Source organism: Carettochelys insculpta, chromosome 19 (assembly GCF_033958435.1).
Source record: "Carettochelys insculpta isolate YL-2023 chromosome 19, ASM3395843v1, whole genome shotgun sequence".
NCBI lineage: Eukaryota > Metazoa > Chordata > Testudines > Carettochelyidae > Carettochelys > Carettochelys insculpta.
The window spans coordinates 4,374,604-4,394,379 of record NC_134155.1 but is presented as its reverse complement, the minus strand read 5'-3'; the positions used below and the strand labels follow the sequence as shown (position 1 = coordinate 4,394,379).

The 19,776-nt window shown below is 39.4% G+C and overlaps 2 protein-coding genes across 2 annotated transcripts in view; one reads left to right on the top strand and one right to left on the bottom strand.

Annotated features, from left to right (window-relative positions):
- The window catches only part of LHFPL7 (LHFPL tetraspan subfamily member 7), a 156,159-nt gene extending 149,347 nt beyond the window's left edge, over positions 1–6,812 (top strand). Inside the window, exon 3 of the mRNA XM_075013519.1 lies at positions 1,795–6,812. Within this exon, the coding sequence (XP_074869620.1) occupies positions 1,795–2,021 (227 nt within the window). The 3' untranslated portion in view covers positions 2,022–6,812. The remainder of the gene's footprint in view (positions 1–1,794) is intronic.
- A 29-nt stretch (positions 6,813–6,841) lies between these two features.
- Positions 6,842–19,253, bottom strand: SPATA22 (spermatogenesis associated 22). The gene is made up of 8 exons (XM_075013931.1): positions 19,211–19,253; positions 18,642–18,770; positions 17,040–17,100; positions 16,806–16,901; positions 13,989–14,343; positions 11,982–12,111; positions 8,943–9,040; positions 6,842–7,033 (listed from the first exon to the last, which is right to left on the bottom strand). The coding sequence occupies exons 1-8, from the start codon at positions 19,251–19,253 to the stop codon at positions 6,842–6,844; spliced, it is 1,104 nt and encodes a 367-aa protein (XP_074870032.1).
- Positions 19,254–19,776: the final 523 nt, after the last annotated feature.

The following is a 19,776-nucleotide window of genomic DNA, read 5'->3' as shown; positions in this document are numbered from 1 at the left end:
AGGAGCCTGTGCAGCTCCTGGTAGTGGGGACAGTGGACAAGCCATGCCCCCAACCAGCTGGCAGCATCACGGGCCTTGATATATGCCTGGCGCAGCTCCTTTGCTTTAATTCGGATGCTGCTACCAGGCCGGTCAGGGTGTCCACAGGCGGCGAGATCGCTGGCCAGCCAGTGAAATGCCTCGGCGTTGCGTTGGCAGGTTCTGACTTGCCGCAGGACCTCCTCCTCCCCCCCCACAGAGCGAGGAGGTCTTTAAGCTCTGCATCTGTCCAGGGGGGTCCTCTCCTGGTGCCGCCCTTGCCTGTGCCCTGTGATTCCTGGGACCCCTCCTCTGGAACCCCCGGAGGGGGAGGGGGGTCCTGTTGTGCAGCCATGGTGGGTAGGGGCTGCAGAGGCTGGTGGGTGCTTCGAGCAGGGGCAGTCCGGGGCAGAGCTCGTGCTGCCCCTGCTTGTGGCACACTCTCAGCTTCCTGCCTCGGGTTGCCAGGGAGCTGCTTCCTTTAAGGCAGCCAGCAGGGACCATAGATCCCTGCCTGGGCTGGCCAGACTGTTTCCATCTTCCAGGGGGGGCCCTCCTTGGAGGACTTTTTACTTCGAAGTAAGGAGTGCAGAGCGTCTACACACATTGACTTCGAAGTTACAGGTCAAAGTAAGCCACTACTCCATTCCCGGGAATGGAGTAGTGACTTCGAAGTTAGCTTCCCTTACGTTGATATTAACTTCGAAGTAAGGAAAAGTGTGTGTAGACGCTCTGCATGCTACTTCGAAGTAGCCCCTTACTTTGAAGTTAACGTCAAAGTTAATTTGTAGTGTAGATGCAGCCTTTATGTCTCTAGCTAGTTTGAGCTCATTTTGTACCTTTTCCTTTCTAATCTTGCCCCTGCATATCTGTATTGTTTGCTTTTATCCATCCTTTGTAATTTGTCCTAGTTTCCACTTTCTATAGGACTCCTTTTTGTTTTTGAGATCATGCAAGATTTCTTGGTTAAGCCAAGGTGGTCTTTTGCCATACTTTCTGTCTTTCTTGCAAAGTGGAATAGCTTGCTTTTGGGCCCTTAATAATGTCCCTTTGAAAAATTGCCAACTCTTCGGTTGTTTTTCCCCTTAGTCTTGTTTCCCATGGGATCTTACCTACAAGCTCTCCAAGATTACCAAAATCTGCCTTCCTGAAATCCATTGTCTCTATTTTGTTGCTCTCCCTTCGACCACTCCTTTGAATCATGAACTCTATGATTTCATGGTCACTTTCTCCGAGGCTGCCTTCCATTTTCAAATTCCCGAACAGTTCCTCTCTATTTGTTCAAATCAAATCTAGAACAGCTTCTCCCCTACTTTCTTCCACCTTCTGAAATAAAAATTTGAAAATATCTACATCTTTGCACATATTCACCAGGTAAATTATATATCATTCCTGATGTTCTCAATATGGTTCTTCTCTATAGTTACAGAAATCTAGTAATACTTAAACTGGGAGTAAAAAGAACCCACATGAACAGCAGAATGAATAATTTCAGGGAGAAAGGTCAGTGCTGCCATGTCAGGAAAGGGTTTGAGTTATGTGTGTTTTGTACCACCTTTTCATTCTATTGTGGACATGTCCACTTACATTTTATAGAATCTCAAAATATATTCCCAAAAGGATGATGATGAAAAGAATCAGAGACAAAACCATAATCTCTTTGAAGTCAGTAGAAATGTTGCCATTGACCTGAAATGAACCAAGGACATTGAACATGAGAAATACTTTTCAAGGGAATTCAATATTTATTAAAAATTTCTCTCTTTTTTTTTCTAGTATTCATCATGGCAGCGGGACTTTTGGTTTATCCTTTTGGTCTCAGCTCTGCTACCGTGAAGAAATTCTGTGAGAATTCAAGCATATACTATGCAGGAGACTGCCAGATTGGATGGGGATACATGTTGGCAATTGTTGGAGTCATGTTATCTGTCTTTTTACCATTTTTTGCAAAATATGCACCAAAAGAGCACATATCTCCAACTCCAATACCTACTATTTTATAGTATTTTTTCAGTATTTAACAGCAGAACACTCCTGTCAATCAATGAGCGGAAAATATTATAGCACTTCCTTTTAGCTGTGTGGCTAAAAAAATAATTTAAAAAAAAAAAAAAAGAGGGAGAGAGGGTCAGAATCACAAAGACCAAAAGTGCATTGATTGTCTTCCGTAAGCATGAGAAGCTAACACTCTGGAATCGAAATAAGACTAATTAGCAGCCTTTTTGCTGCTCTAAACTTAAAATGGCTTAATGCCTTAGATAAAATATCTGTTTATCCTCAAAACATCTGTCTACCTCCCAGTTTCTTTTATGTCTCAAAACGGTAAATCTCTTAAAAGCCTCAATTCTCTTTTATATGTTACTAAATATCAAACCTTTTATGAACCCAGTAATTTTAAATCTGATATTTTGTTATAGTTATTATTTGTGGGAAAGAGCCTGCTAGTAACCTTTGTCTAAAATGAAGGTTATCTATGAAAAAGTTGTACGCAAGAAAAAGTGGTTTTGTTTGTTTTTTATCAATACATGTGAAAAATGTGCCTATATATTGTAGTTTACAGGCACACTTTTTATTACTAGTCTAACAATTTGGAAAAATAGCCTGCCTAGTGATTGCTATAAATTTTAGCTTACTCTTTGCTAAAGAGATCTTTTTCAAAAGACCCAGTACTAAAATAACATAAAAAGGAGAAAATATGTTCAGAGGAGAAGTGCATTTGTTTTACCATGGTTCTTAAACTATAATTTTGCATGGAACTGTATACAATTACTGACAGTTTAGGGGATTTTATAAGCTTGTAAGGTAAGTACTTTATTTATAAAACATGTGTCTGAGGGCAAAGGTACCTGTGCACATTTCATCATGATGCAATACAGATGGGTCCAAAGTATGATGACCTGATTTATGCTGAATACTGTAGTGTCTTCCTCCATGAGAATGTGATTTCTCATAGAGTAAAATTCTAGTAAGTGTGACTATGCACAGCAGACTCTGACTTCATATAATCCAATGTAATATTTAGAAAAATGTCACATTTCATAGGAATTTTTTTGTGTGAAATTTACAAAGTTTAGTTCCAGCAATGGCATTTTTTGGTTTCATTACAACCAAGGTTTCAAACAAATGCACCACTTGCCTTAAATGAAAGAATGATTGGGTTCCAATATTACTCCATTGCCATATTTCTCCTTTAATATGACAGGAAGATTTCTATCTAATACTTAGGATCATGAGGATGTTATTTATTTGTAATATTTACTAGTAAAGAACTAAACCTCATAGATTATATTTTAAATATTGAAACTCATTTTTCTGTTTTTTATTTTGTCCTCTGAACCAACTGATTGCATCTGTCATCTGTGTTAGTTGTATGCAATGTTGTTTTAGACATTTCATCCTAGAATATTAATAGACACAAGTTGGGTAAGGTAATATTGTTTATTAAGACAACTTTTGTTCGTAAGAAAGACAAGGTTTCAAAAAAGAAGAGCTGAAGAGTTTTGAAAGAAGAGCTGAAGAGCTCTATGTAAGCTCAAAAGCTTGTGTCTGTCATCAAGAGAAACTGGTCCAGCAAATATTACCTCACCCACCTTATCTCCCTTACATTTCTTGGTTATGTATTGATGTCTGAATAATTGTTATTCCTGATTTTCTTCTTTTGTGAAAAATGTGCATGAAGGGACAGATAGATGTTGAAGTATAAGAAAAAGAGAATTGATAAAACAATCACTTGACTTTATTCCAATATATATCAAAGTATTATACAATGTTGTATTTGCATTGTAAAACCGTCTAAACTCAAATTAATTAAGCATTCATTATTTTCTAAAGCAGCTATCTGTTATCACATCATCATGAGCTCCAAAGAGCAAATTATGCACATAAATTTTAATATAATTGAGTTATGTAACTAATATTTAAAATGCATTTTTAAAGGCTGAATAAAGTAAATAAAGAGAGATGTGTGGTTTTGCTCATAGAGTAATTAAAGGAGTAAAATCTTCTGAATATTTAACAAAAATGTGACTGAAGGAATTTCCTCTGTCCTTTTAAAGTAGACAGAATAGGGTTCAGCCTTCTGTGTATGTAGCTTTTAGCATTTTTAGTAGCTTCTTTTGCTCTTTTTAATGAATTGCTGGAATAGATTGGAAATCTTCATATAAAATTCAGAAAATAAAAATTGAGAAAATAAACAAATTTAAAAAAAAAACATAACCACAAAGTAAAGAGAGAGATTCAGGCTTGTCTTTCCTAACCAACCTGTGCCTTTACAATACAATATAGAAGACAGGATCAATATATAAAAAAATTCTCATCAATCACTGAAAATGTTAAACAGTGTGTAAAAATGTAGTCTGTGGGTTTTTCTCTGTTTTGTGTAATGTTTACTATTGTTCACTTAATGTTTCACTAGAAAAAGTGATTTGTTAGTGGAAATTAAAAAACACTTTTACAAGATTTGATATTTACCAAAAGCTAAATAAGTTTAGATTTCTGTTAATACCCATAATATATCTAGTATATAGAGAGGGCCTAATCCTATTGCCACTTATTAACATAACTTAACTCATGTGCATAATTGTGCCCATCTGCAGTCCCACTGAAATCAATAGGATTACACCTGTGAATAAAGTTACTTACATGTGTAAATGTTTGCAGGATTGGACTCCTATTGTGAAATTACTTTGTCACTTTCACCTATTTTGTCAGTACAAAGTCTTAAAATTGACAATATTGCTATACCAAGTGCTTTATTAAAATTTTATTTTCGGCGTTGTGGACAAATTAAAACACAACTTTTTTCCATATATTGCCCACTCTCTAAGAATGCTTCCATATTGAATGTTCCTTACATAATTGTAAATGCTGAAAGACAATAAACTTAATGGAGACTGGTGACATCTAAAATGGGATAGACAGAATTGCCATGTAAAAGATCCATGTTCAGAGCCAATTTTTAACTGTGGATAGAGCTCATACTGTAACGGACTCAAACCAGAGTAAGCAATGCATATACTGCAGAAACTCCTCTGGGACTCAAATATGGGGAATTACTACCAATCTATTTGCTAACACTGATAGATCACTTTTAAATAAAGATTGTCAGTGAATCATATTGTGTATAATAACTTTCTTGTTAAAACAGAACAGTTACTTTTAGATCGGGATCTTGGATCAGGTTCAAGTTTTATTCTAAATATATAATTTTTTAAGTGTAACTAAAAGCTGTATTTTCCATTACTGTGTTTCTGCATTGACTAGCTGCCTCCTTTTTAGAATACTGTTTTCTGTATTTGACTAGTTGAATAAAATATTTCAATTATTTTAAATGTGAAATTTACAGTTGCCAACACTGTATAATAAAATAATTCACATTGTTCACTATTTTCTTGATTCTTTTGTTTTACAGTTGTTGTCATATATGATGCAAAGCAGCTACTGTAAGAGACTAAGGGAGATACAGAAATGACAACAATAGAAATAGTCTATATCTAAGTGTCTGTATACAGGAGCATACATGTCTAAATCCTAGGCAGCAGGTATCATAGGCAGCGGGAGACATTGCCTTCCCAAACTGCCTTTCCCATGCTCCAGTACAATCCCCCAGGTTCCCTGCACCAGTGTGTTGTTGTGGTGTCAGAGACTGGAGCAGGCAACCTGGAGATTGTGCTGTACTGCATGTCCTCCCAGTATTGTGACTGATGGCTTTGCTGCAGCGAGGAGGAGAGGTTTTCTGATTCATCAGGCAGGCATGGCTAAGGCAGGCTGGGCCATGCCTTCCAGCTCTCCTCTTTGTCACTCCAGGGCTGGGGCTGCATTGCTCTCCGGAGCTCCACAGCCAACCGGGGCAGGCTGCAGTTGTTCTGCCCACTGGTTCTGGGGTAGATTGCTGCCATGCTGCTTACGGGCTTTCTGGAACTCTGGGGCTGAGGGAGACTAAGGCCAGTCTATCCAGGGCTTGTGGTGTTACCCAGGGGCAAGGAACAAGGGCCAGTGCAAGCCGCATTGTATAGGTGGCCTGTAAAGGAGCCAGGAGAGACCACAGTCGGGTAGGATAGGGCTCTGGAGGGCAAGAAGGGAAGGGGCCTCAGCTGGAAGGAGTGGAGGGGGAGATGGGGAGGACTTGCTTCCAAGCTATGGAGTCACCCACTGCCCATGATATAAATAATAGTTTGTGATCACTGGCCTGAAAAGTAGTGATCCAGTTGCTAGGCTGGTATCCTAGCACTTAGGAGAACGAGGTTCAGTTCCCTACTCCTTCTCCAATCTAATGCTTGGATTTGGGCAATTCACTTATTGTTGCTGTGCCTTTGTTCTCATCTGTAAAACAGTGGATTGCCTGTGGGGGTGCACATCTCCTAGTTCAGCTTTTTATGGGCCATACAGTTGTATCCTTAAGGTTAGATAAAAGGAATGGGTAACTGCTATGAATGGAGTGCTCTCTCCACCTTCCATGAAAGCACTGTGAAATCTGTTCACTGTTTACATTCAGGGTACATGAATTTAATTAAAAACTTGAGATTCTGTATAAATTCATGTATTCGTGACAAATGTTTATATGTTGATCCATATCCTTTAGTAAAATCCAACAAATCGTGCAACAAAAATCTAGCACAATGAAGAAATATAGCAGTAGACACAAATTGGAAAAAAATTTTTAATGTTTATAAAACACATACTATAATTGTGCTTTCAAGTATTTAATACAAGAATATTTTAATGTGAACTTTTGTAAATGCTCAAAAAGTGAAGCCTTTATATGCTTGCTGATTAATAGGAGTGTGACCTCAACTTTAAATTACCGTGTAAATAAACATTAATTTTAAACTTCATTCATTGTTTTCACACATTCTTTCATCTCGACATCTGATATTTTAACAAATTCTTGGAAAGTTCTTTGTTCTACAATAGTTGCAGGTCTTACAGACACACACTTGAAGATATTCCTTTTTGTGTCATAGTTTCCCATGCACCTGTGGACATGACCTCTAATTAATCTTGGAAGCTCCCGATCCTATTTCAAAACATAATCATCAAAAAGTTAATATTATTTCCCCTTTCTGTCATTAACTGAAGAAGAAGAGTAGTGTTATTACGGTATGGTTTCCCCAACTGGGGGGCATGCCCCCCTAGAGGGGCATGAAGAAATTCCACAGGGGGCATGAGGCGATCCATTCTCCTCACCCAAAGAAAGAGACAGCCTCTGCTTCTGACTCTCAGCCCCTGCCACTTTACGTGGATGAGTCGGTGCAGCTGCTATAAGAGCCAGGCAGCTGGCAAAGACCCACTTGGAGCTAGAAGACCCACATGGAGGTAGCTGCCTCCTGCAAAGGTGATTGAATGTTGGTTAGAGCGGGAGGGGGAAGAGGATGGGGAGTTGGGGATGGGGTAAGAGCAAGGGGCTAATGGTGCCTGGTTTTGTGGGAGGGGAGGGACTCAGACAGGTGGCTTGCAGGGCTTGGGCAGCTTGGGCTGGCAGGTGGGCATCTGGCCCCTGCCGCTGCCACATGACTGGGGTGGGTGGCTGATGGGCAGGCAGCTGGTCCTGGAAGAGTGGGGCTTGGATGTGGGGCAGGCGAGCAGCTCAGGCAGGTGGCTCTGGCAGTGCAGATCTCAGGTAGGTGGGTGGCTGGCGCAGGCAGCTCTGGCAGCTGGCATGGGGTTCAGGCACCCAGACAGCTGGCACTGCACCAGGCACCCACAAAGGACGAAGGAAAACTATGTGTGCTTATTTTTAATTTTAAATAACATTTTTATATCAAGTGTTTGTGTTTATTTCAAATTACAAATTGAATTTTTTGTTAAAAGGGGGGGTGGATGATGGTAAAAAAAGAGGTGGGGGGCATGAGGGTTTCTCAGAAATCAAATGCGGCTGAAAAGTTTGGGAACCACTGTATTAGGATATTGCTGGACATTGGATAATGTGTGCAACATGTGAGCATGTCAGCGGTACAGTCCCTTGCAGACAAGAACTCTTGTCTTTGGCGGCATGGTTGCAGACAAGCTATCTCAGAAGGACTTCTTTTTTCAATTGCTGTCCCTACAACTCTTAAGAAAAGTGGCTCCATTGCAAGGTGGGAGCTGTGGAAAAGAATATGTTCTGAGGGAAGCTGCTAAGTTTCAGAAAGCAAGATAAAATGAGTCTTAACAGTGAACCGAAAGGGGAGGTACTGAGTTCTCACTGATAAAAGACCCACAATAACGTTTGCTCAAGTCTAGCCTGATGTGTGCACAAATTACCTTAACAAAATAATTAATTGACAAACTGAGGTAACAGAAAACTTCCTGGTATAAGTGTTTTGTGAGAATTGAAGTTTACCCAAATTAAATACATTAAACTCCTTTAGTTACAAAGAGGATTTTCCTACATCTGCATTCAGCCTTAGATCACAGGCAATTAATTGCCAGAATTGTGTGGCTCTTGAATGATCAGTGCTATGAAGGCACACTCATACAATCCAAACAAGTGCTTCTTTTCTAGAGGGCTTCAAAAACTCAGCAGCACAAAAGAATTTGTGTGTCTAAATGACAAATAAGAATATTCAGAACACATCTTGAAAAAGAATGAACATTGTCTAATAACTTCTCTGCTTTTTTTTTGTTTCCCTACAAAATCCCTGTCCTTTTCCAGAAACGAAACAAACTCTTCTTAAAATCAGTTTGATCTGAGAAAGCCTCAAGACACTTGTACAAACACTCCTAAACAAGTTTGGGGAAAACAGGGGTTTGGGCTTGCCTGAACTGCAACTGTATTTACTGCTTCAGACCCAATAAGCAGTTAGTTCACTTCCTATGGGAAGTGAACAAGCCAGCTATTAACCTTCTTCAATACTTCAGAAGTTAGTTTTTAACAGAAAACATGTTATTAACCTCTTAACTGCACCACGGATAGGGCATTCTGTATAAAAACTGAAAATACTTACAATTTCATAAAACACACATGGCAGAGTCTCCCTTCCATCTTTCAAGACAAAACTTTTTGCTCCATATGCTCCAGTTGTGACTGCAGAATCAAGAGTGCCTAAACAAAATCATTAAGTAAAAGAGGATGTAAACATCAGAGTACTATTAAAGCCAATGAGCTACAAAGATCAAGTGTCATTAATATTCAACAGACAAAAATATTAACATACTGATGTCAGTCTGATAACTAGCACAATTTCAATGATACCAGCTGGAATTCTACAGCAAAATATAGATGATCTATATGGCACAATAATAGAAAGCTCATATTTTGTCTTTTGGAGATGAAAACTGTGCTTTTCATAAGCTTGCTTATAAACTAATTAGCTCACTAGGTACTTATGCAAGAAAAATCCAGTTTTCTTAAGTCTGTACATACTCATATATGTAAATCAATTCTAAACTATTAAAATCTGTAGTTAACATTTCCAGTGTAAACGAATCCATGTGTTCATGTTGCATTTAGTGCCTACAGCCACACAACTCTTAAAACAATTGATCCTCTCTGCTACATCCACATGGCAGTCTAAACCCGAAAATTGCGTAGCTTATTGCGAGTGGAATTCTAAATAGGCTATTTTGGCACCTGGTGTTGTCTAAACAGGGCCAAATGTCAAAATACTGTACTATTTTGAGGCATCCCTTACTCCTCCTGCAACGAGGAGTATAGGCATGCTGAAAAACCATGCCTGTTATGTTGAAAACCATTTTGAAATTATAGGCACATGTCAGAGACACATAGTTACCTCTCCAGTATCATGAAATAGCTCTGCCATGTAGATGTAGCCCTCTAGCCTCATTTGTCAAATTCTATTTTTTCAGTAATGTCAATAAAAGTGCAAAGTGAAATATATTGTAAAAGTAATTCAAACTTAGAAGAACTCTGGGTCTGGATTAATGCCCAAGTTAATGCTATTAAAAAGTTATTGCAGAATTCTGGTACCCTTGTTAACTCGCTTAGTAAGTGCAAGTAGTCTCTGGCGGGGCTGGGAGGGGGCAGGGAAGATGGGAAGGTAGGGCCAGGGATCGGCCTCAGCCCAGCGATCTGGCCCAGCAGGGCCCTCTGCCGGGGGGCTGGCGGGTGGAGCTGCAATGGGAGTGGTGGCGGGAGGGGCAGCGGGGTGGGGATTGCAGGGGGGATGGTGGAGATGCGGGAAGGGAGGTCTATGACCAGGTTCCCCTCCTCGCTGGACCACTCCCCAGCTGAGGCTGGTTCTGGCTGTGGCCCAGGTGATGCATGGCTGTGCAAGGGTCCCAGCTCATTCACATCTCTGAGCTGGGGTTCCTCAGCAGAGGTGTTGAGGAGGGCTGGTGGAGAGGAGGTGTTGCAGGGGCCCAAGATGGTGCAGAGATCCTGGTAATATTGGCATGAAGCAGTGGTGGCCCCCGACTGTCTGGCCAAGTCCGGGTGTAACTCTGCCACAACTCCTTGCCCTTGCTTCTCACTTGATCCGGACTGTGGGCAGGGTGACCCAGGGTACTCAGGCTCTCAGCCACTTTCCTTCTCTTCGTGCCCATGGCCCAGAGCACCTCCTCCTTCTGTCACAGGCCCAGCAAGTCCTGGAGCTCATTCTCAGTCCGGGAGGCACACGCTTTTCCCCTCCCGGCTGGACCCCTGGGAGCCCTAGGTGCACTCAGAGTGGGTGCCCTGGGGTTTCTCACATCACTGGCTGGTGGCCATGATGCTCCAGTAGCTCCTGGGGGTCTTGCTGAGGTGTGCAGGGGCACCATGTGCGATGGCTACTGCCTACACGCTCTCAGCTTCCTGCAGCAGGGTTTCTGGGTGCGTGTGGCTTTAAGTGCTGCTGCATACGCAGACTATAGAGCCCCTCAGGCTCTGAACAGCACATCTCCACCTAACAGCTGATTGCCACCATGGCAGACCCTGCTCTTTCTAGAGTGGGACGTGGAGCATCTACACCCATCCTCTTTCGAAAAAGGATGTCAAAAGGGGGGCCTCTTCCTATTTCCTGTTTGGAAGAGTGCTTTCAATTCCTGTGGCACGTATCATTGATTTTGTTTTTGAAAGAGCACAAGGCATGTATAGACATGCTGCACACTCCTTGCAAAAAAGGTCCTGAATTTTCAATTTTACTGCCTAGTGGCAACACAGCTATTGTTGCTGGAGAGAAATTCATCCTTTGGGTTTCTGGTGGTGGTGGTGTGTGTGTGGATTCCTCCAAATGAGGGCAGCAGTTTTAATTTGTATCATGTCCCGTAAGAACATTACCAATAGGGCATTTTTCATAGAACTATATCAGGTGACTCCCTAGCCACTCTAGCCATCTCCTGTTTATAGGCAGCTCACTTTTGATGATGTGATGTCCTCTATGCCTTTACCTGTGTACCCACCTGCACGTGGAGTTGTGGCTGCTTTGCACAGTATTACCACATCTCCAGTAGAGTTCTCATTCCCTGGAAACAGTGACAACACTAATTTTTAATTTCCGTGAGTAAAATACATTTTGTTATGTGCCCCAAGGCATGTGCAGATGTATGCTGCCAATAGAGAGACATGCTGCTGGCTGCAGGCAGCTGTGGGAACTCTGCTCATCATTTAGGCAACACCTGAATTTCTCCTGGGCAGCGGTCCAAGCACTCAGCTTACAGGGAACACACCCTGGAAGTGCCATACTTTATCTCAGCCTAAATCACTGATTAAATTAGAAAAGTTCATTGTGTACTGCCATTAAACCCTACTTAGAAAATATTATGACAGAAATTAAGTGTAGAAATATTGATATTTGAGTGTTTAACTATTGTAGAGTAAACCATTTCATTTTGTCATGCTTATATTTTGCTTACCTTTGATGTATGCACAAATGTCTGGATATGAAATTAATTGAAAGCCCATGTGAATATTAAAAGGGAAATAAGTGAAATATTAGTCAAAAATTGAGAACTTGTTTTTTTAAATATTTGTACTGACATCAAACTATAATAAACAGTGGGACTGAACCATTAGTATTCTTAATTATAGTATAATCTACTATACATACCTAATACTTCAAATAATAGTGCGATTTTGTAAGTATACTGGCTCCAATGCTTCATGCTTTCAATGACTGCACATATAATTCGCAGAGAATTGTCTTTTTCTTTGAGTTTTAATTGATATGCTGGAACTTTCTTTCAAGGGAAGATGAGAAGTCAAGTTTAATAGAGACTTTTACCATCTTTGAAGTCAGACAGACAGGCTATGTCTACACTAGCCCCAGAGCTTCGAAAGGGGCATGATGATGAACATAATCAAAAGATGCTGATGAGGCACTGCCACGAATATGCAGTGCCTCATTAGCATAATGGTGGCTGCGGTATGTCGAAAGTGCCCCTTTCAAGCGTGCATGGCTCCTCTACACGTGGACCTTTTTGAAAGGACCCTGCACACTTCAAAATCCCCTTATTCAAATAGGAATAAGGGGATTTCGAAGTGTGCAGGGTCCTTTCAAAAAGGACCCTTTGTAGACCAGCCGCATGCGATCCAAAGCGGCACTTTTGAAGTGTCATGGCTGCTGTTATGCTAATGAGGTGCTGCATATTCATGGTAGTGTCTCATTAGCATATTTCAATTAGTTTCATTACCATGACGCTTTCAAAGCTCTGGGGCTAGTGTAGATGTAGCCACATTGTCTTATGTTAATTATCCAGTATTTAAAATAAACACTTTATTTAATTTATGTCAATTTAAAAATACCAATATAACTTGTTTTATGATTTCACAGAATTCGTAGAATACTCTTTCTGTTTAAAGAAATAAATCCCCCTATTCAAAACAATAGTCTCTCAACCCTCCTTAGCACCTACACCCATACAAATGGTAAAATGAAGATTTTTATTTAGGAATTGAACTTTTTAATATATCTAAATGACTGACTCAAGAACACAAGTCCCAAAATCTATACTAGTTGGAGAGAATAAGTAGGACTTGACAAGATTTTATGGATTTTGACCAGACAATTGGTTTGAGTCCTGCCAGGTAGAAAACAATTGCTGGAAAGACAAAGAAACAATATAAACATGCCTGAAGAAAAACACACACATTTGCACTACCTAGTACATTTTGAATAGCGCACAGAAACAAATGCATGACTAGAAGTTGGCTAAAATATTGTGATGAGGTGACTGCCCTTCATTGGCAGAAAAAGGGTTAAAAAAGCCTTTGGAAGCTGTGCCAGAGGCAGTCAATCAGAAAAGGGCTGAAGGGAGCAGCCAATCAGGGTCAAGCAGGCCCACATGAACAGGGAGTAGTGGGGTGGAGAAAGGGTGTTCTCTGTTGGGAGCCAAGGGAAGAAGGACTGCGTCTCTACAGGGCTGGGAGAATGGACAGGACACTGGACAGAAACAAAATGGGAAGAAGGGTCTTTCAAATATGGGGTTTATTTTCGAAAAAGCCCTGTCTACACTGCTTTTTTTTTTTTTGGAAGAATCTCTTCCAAAAAGAGATTATGCACATGAAGCATATGTAAATCAGTGTCTCATCTGCATTTTCGATTTCCTCATTTGCATTCGTCTTTTGAAAGACGAATGCAAGTGTGGACATAGCCATGAAGAATAAGACACACTATTTATCACTACATTGCATACCTCACAACATATGATTTGAAGAAGCATAGTTTTATTTCTCTAACAAAATTTATCTCAATAAATTACTTTAAAGTGAGGGCATATCTTTCTTTAACACAAAGTCATTTCCACAAAATTTTCTAGGACAATTGTAAGAAAAAAACAGGTCTTTGGGCAAGAGGCTGACCAGAGTAAGTATGTGATCATAGGACCTAATGGTAATGGCCTACAAACACTTAGAAATTTTAAATTATTTTAATATGAAAATCTTAATTCCAAGGCCTCCCAAAGTTGAATTAATGGAGTATCCCAAAGTATAATTCATAGTGGCTTCATTTTCACGCAACCTTCCCTCCTACAACAAGCATCTGTCCCCTTATTGTTTTCTTGGGAGACGTCCGAGGCCTGTAATTTCTTCCCTGTCCTATTCCCTAAATTTTTACCTGAATCATTTTTGCTTCTGGAACATCATCAAACTGTTTTTCATTAACTTTATTTTGTGGAATGTAATGTTTAAAGTTATAGGCCGGACTATGATCTTGTAGAGTTCTTGACATGGTGTTGGATATAACTGGCCATTGTCCTTTGGATGATACTTGTTCTGTTACAGTTGTCTCAACATGCTGTGATGTCTTGTAATGGTCAGGTAGTTTGTGCTGCTGAACAGTTCTCAGACTATCTGAGCTATTCTCAGGCTTTTGAATGATTCCACTATCAGCTACTAAATTGGTTCTGCTACTTGGCGACATGTACTCATTTCTGTTCCAAACTTTAGCATTGGTATTCTTTTCTTCTGCTCTGCAGTGCAACAATATATATGGTTCAATATCACAATGTCTATTAAAATTGTAACCTGCATATTCAAAATGTATATAAATTCATTCCATAAATTATTCTGTGACCATCTAAAACACACAGTGGGTGTGTCTACACTAGTAACAAACTTCGAAGTTAGGCACTACTTCAAAGTAGCCACCGCAGAGTCTGCACACATTTTTCCTTACTTCAAAGTTAACTTCGAAGTAGGAAGCCCAACTTCCAACTCCTTACTCCATTCCTGGGAATGGAGTGGTGTGCTACTTCAAAGTTATACTTCGAAGTCGGGTGTGTGTAGACTCTCAACTTTTAAGTTGCTTTTTGTAGTGTAGTGTAGTATGTAAGCAACTCTGAAGTTCTTTTTGTAGTGTAGACACAGCCAGTATTTCTTTAAGTCCAGATAAACCACTTAAATATTTATTTGAGTTTATCCTACTCAGGACAGTGGTTATGCATGTGGTTAATTTTACACATGTGCTTAACTTCTATTAATTTCAATGGGTTTTAAGTGTGCTCAATTGATATCCTCAACAGGGATCCCAGTTAAGAGCCTTAAAATGATTTTCTCAAATTCACTATATGGGAAAAGTAAGTTCTTCAAATTATATGTAACTCCAGAAGCACTAAGACCACTGACAAAGGAAAATGAAGTCTCTGCTCTACAGCCTTATCTGTGAGCTCACTGTCTTTCAGCTCATGCAGCAGCACATATGACTTTAGACCCTAAGGTCACAGGTTCATTTCCTCCTGTCAACAGGTCTATCAGCCTTAGAAGTGAAGGCTATAGAACAGAGACTGTACTCTCCTGTGTCAATGGTATCAGTGCCTCTAGGGTTAAAATAAAAAAGACTATCTTTGTGAAACCCACCCCAGAACCGCTTCTCAAAAATTCCTGCTACTATAGGCTGTAAGGTTGGCCTCATGATTTCAGAACCTTACACTTCATAAAGAAAGCCAATAAACTGCATCCATCTCCAGTCCTGCTGCTACAGGTGAGTTTAGGAAGGACTTGTCAGAAATGTATTTACTCTGCCACTGGTCTTGCAGATGAATATAGAAAGAGATGGCTAGTCTATGGATGAGTGTTGCTATGGGATTGGGGCCTCCAAAAAACATAACCCCAAACGGTAACATATGTATATTGTAATGAGGATTTTGACTTTCTAGTTAAAATTCAAGTTCACTTAAACTGTTTTTTGGTATAAATAAAGGGTGGGAATTGCAATCATTCAAACCTAGAACTCACAGTTTAGTCAGCAAGAGTATGGCATATCAAGATCTATATCAGGCTCAAATTTCAAGCAAAATTCATGCAGGCTATATAATTCTGCTTGAAAATTCATGGTGTGATATGGTCTATTGCATACAGACAGGAACAGAAGCTTCCATGTGATCAGTATGTGTTTTGGAATCTTAACTCTAAATTGTGTTAATATGTACCATTTATCAATATACCTGGGTAGATGGATTAACGAATAAAACTTATGCAACTGAAAATAATTTTTGAAATAACATCTAAAATGAGAAGTAATGAATTGGAGAAATGGACTTAAGAATTCTTCCTAATTATTCCAGAAGTTCTACTGTCCCTCTATTGCTCACCTTTCATTTAGAGGACATTTTAAATTCAATAAATAGACAATATTTTACTGAAATTAGAATAATTTAAATAAAAATGCAATTTGGTTTGAAAATGTACAGAATACATTTTGCAGTGTAAATACCTGGTAATCATGCCCAAAGACATTAATATAGAACCAAATAAATTCTTAGTTAAAAGATAGCTATGCAACATTGCCAACTCAGATTCTTTTGAATGTTACCAGAATATGGAAACATAATAACAAATAGAGTGTCCAACACTACCATCGTTGAGCCAGCTGGAATCCCAACTATGCACACCCTGCTCAGGCAGCGTCGGCTCCGCTGGCTTGGCCACGTCCACAGGATGAATGATGGAAGGATCCCAAAAGACATCCTGTATGGCGAGCTAGCCTCTGGCAAAAGACTTCCCGGACACCCCCAGCTGCGCTTCAAAGATGTTTGCAAGAGAGACCTCAGGGAAGTAGACATCAAGCCAGACAGCTGGGAGGAGCTGGCAGACGATCGCAGCAGATGGAGGCAGGAACTATACAAGGTCCTTCAGAAGGGTGAGTTGAGGATCACACAGCTAGCAAAGGAGAAGCGAGCCCACATAAAGCTAAGCAAGGACCTGCCAGACACCCATTACACATGCAACAGATGCAGCAAGACCTGTCACTCTCGTGTGGGTCTTCACAGTCACAGCCGACGCTGCAAATGAGGATGCCAAATGGAACTACGAAGGGCGCGATCCATAGTCTACGTAGACTGAAGGATGGTACTAATAACAAATATCAGATATACTTTCACACGAGTGTAAGGTTTCTGTTTGAGGATACGAAGAAATTACAAATTTTACCAACCTCAATATATTCAGGTTCTTTCCAGTATTTGATATATTAGACTGTGATGTATTTTGTTGTTTCAACCGGGAAGGAGCCACAGAAGGTTCTGTTCGACTTTCCAAGAAATATTGTAAATGTTAGAATGACAGAGTAGCAGCCTAATTATAGGTTAAACATGTGAATTGTTTCATGAAATATTTAAATTAAGAAGGCACTAAAAAACAGAAGGCAAAAATGTTTGTTTTTACATACCCACTGTTTGTTGTTTTATTTAGTTGAGCCAGCTCTTGCTTTGCAACTTCCCACCCTAATTCTTAAAATACAAAGGATGGCATATGGATAAATATTGAAAATATGTAAACATATTAAATATAGTTAGATGCTCTCCTGAAAAGACTTGTGTATATGCTTTATGTATCATAAGTAACCAAATGCTACCGACCTGCCACAACAGGTGGAGGAACTTGATGAAATTGTTGGAGAAAGGGATATTCCCAGCAGTGATGGAGGGAGACAATTGATGACGGGACACCAGGTACCTCCTCCCATACTTTGCTGGAGTCTTCGGCACCTCTTTCCTAGCTGAAGTGGAGTGGCACTGAATGGCTCACATTCGCTAGCTCCACAGATTTACTAGGGAGGATGGGCCATGTGGAGCCTCTTTTGGCTTTATTCCATCAGCCTTCCCCTGACCACCTTGAACTGCGAAAGAGAAATCTATCCTGGCACGTGCTGTGAGACTCACTGATTCCACATTTGGGGTCAGGAAGGATTTTATCTGATAAGGATTGATTGCCAAAGACACAGGAACATTTTTTGCCTTCCTCGTAGCACTGTCAAACCACATTAGATTAAGCAAAAATGCACTTAGTATCTAATAGAGATACTTGGTGTAGTAGTTACTTCAACACAGTTTCTAGCTAGTTTCCAGTGATATTAAACGAATAAAATAAAAGTTCCCAGAGATAAAAACCTGGAATATTGTTGATGGCCTTGGGATCATGAGACAGGGTCACACCTTGTGGCTCATATGGATGGAGATCACAGCTCTTATTCATTCTCTGCTCCCTTGGGGGAGTAGTGAGATTGGTAGGCCTCGGAGCAAGATAAGAGGTGGGGGTGGGAGAGCATAGAGATAGACAGTGGAAAGTATGTCCCAAGTTATGGTTTTTTTGGTAGGAGCCTATAACCTCAACACTGGAACCAATTAAAATGCCTGCTATGTGAAAATTTGGATGATGGGTAGGTAGCATTCTTCCCCTGTGTTTAAGTTTAATAAAAAGCTTTAGCCTGTCACTTTAAAATACATCTATATGGCTGTGTTCATCTCACTTCTGTGTCCAGATCAGTGGGGAATCTGGTTGTTTGCTATGCGTAATTACAATTTTTTTTTCACAGTGAGTCTTAACCTTTTTTTTCCTAATTGATGCTTAAGCTACCAGTTTAGAACTGTCTATACTTAACACAAAGAAACTTGTTTAAAATAGTAATAACAATAAATAATCCTTGCAGAATTCTGTGTCATAGCACTTTAAAAACACAGTATTGGGGACAGATTATTTCTTTTTTACAAGACTACAACAGCACAGTATAGAATTTTAATTCTGTAACATGGATCTTGCATTTCTATTTAAAACACCTGAAAACAAAAGGTCACTATTTCAAGAGGTCTCATTTAAATGCCAGCAAGCTACTTCATTCTTTAAAATTGGAAAAAGTCAACTTCCCTGCAGGCATACATTAAAATGGCTTAATTATACAGAGTAGAAAGAAATTTACTATATGACAGAAAAGAGTAAAACATACTTTCCTTAAAAATTATTTTTTCATTTAAAAATGAGCAAGCTTATTTACCAGTTGTTCTAGGAGAAAAGTCATAACTGTAAGTATCAGTGCTGGTATTTGGTTCAATTTTATGTGGATTTGAAGTAAGTGGCTGTCTGGTTCTTTTTTTCTGGTTGAACAGTGGTACAGGTAGACAACCTAAAAATAAATTAAAATAACTTTCATAAAGTGTTGGAAACCCATTAAATTCTTCTGGCTAAGGGATACACAGTCTACATATTGCATTGGGAATATGGGTAAATGATAACTACTTAATTAACATTTCCATCCATTATTTTATTGATTTTTGTATCACCTAAAAGTGTGGCACTTCATATGGAAGACAAAGCCATTGCCCTAAGTGTTTCCAATATAAAACCCCACCCCTACAAACACTTGCACATGTGCTAAGCGTTTCACTCTATAAATGATTCCACTGACTGCAACCTTACCACTATGACCTCAATGTTCCAATAACAGACTTTTAAGAGGAGCTCTGTTTGGCATTGGGGTCTGGCTTGGCAGGAAATGTTTGCAGAAATTGGATAAATACATTGATAAAATGATTTTCAAATGTACAGTAATAAAGTTAATTATACCTGCTGTGCTACGAGTTGAACTGTCACTTAAATTTCTCTTCATTTCTTTCACACTATCCAAATATGCTATAATTTATTCACTCTTCCAAATTTACCCCATGAAAGTTATATTGCTATTAAATCCACCTGTAGTTAAAAAACTGTAATTCACATTATAAATATAACTAAGTAGCATGCAGCTTTTCATTAGGTTTATTCATTATTTGTCTAACAGTTTGTAGAGTACCAATTTAGGCAAATTCTTAATTTTACTGCTTAAGTAGTCTCATTGACTTCTGTGAGAGTATTAGTGTGCATAAAGTGATACCACATGAGTAAGACTTTCCAGGATCAGGGCCCCAGCTATTACATTTGTGAAGTAAAAGGAAATAGTTACGTGTATGTTAGTCCTGGTTTGTTTTTCATAAATTTAAAATTTATAAAAACCTTCATCTTTGAAAAGAAAACAAATCATTAAAACTTGCGATTCAAAGGGTAATTTTATAGAAGTCCCTGAAAAAAGGAAATTAAAAATGAAAAAGAAAATGATGATTTAGGCATGACTTTGTTATAAAGTGTGGTGGTAT

What these genes read in the sequence shown, in the direction of transcription:
- SPATA22 (XM_075013931.1), bottom strand. Translation starts at nt 19,253, where the DNA reads ATGAAGAGAAATTTAAGTGACAGTTCAACTCGTAGCACAGCAG. An exon ending in AAGAACCTGAATATATTGAG is followed by an intron (nt 14,344 to 16,805) that starts GTTGGTAAAATT and finishes GTTGCACTGCAG; the next exon opens with AGCAGAAGAAAAGAATACCA. An exon ending in CATGTGTGTTTTATGAAATT is followed by an intron (nt 7,034 to 8,942) that starts GTAAGTATTTTC and finishes GTTTTGAAATAG; the next exon opens with GATCGGGAGCTTCCAAGATT.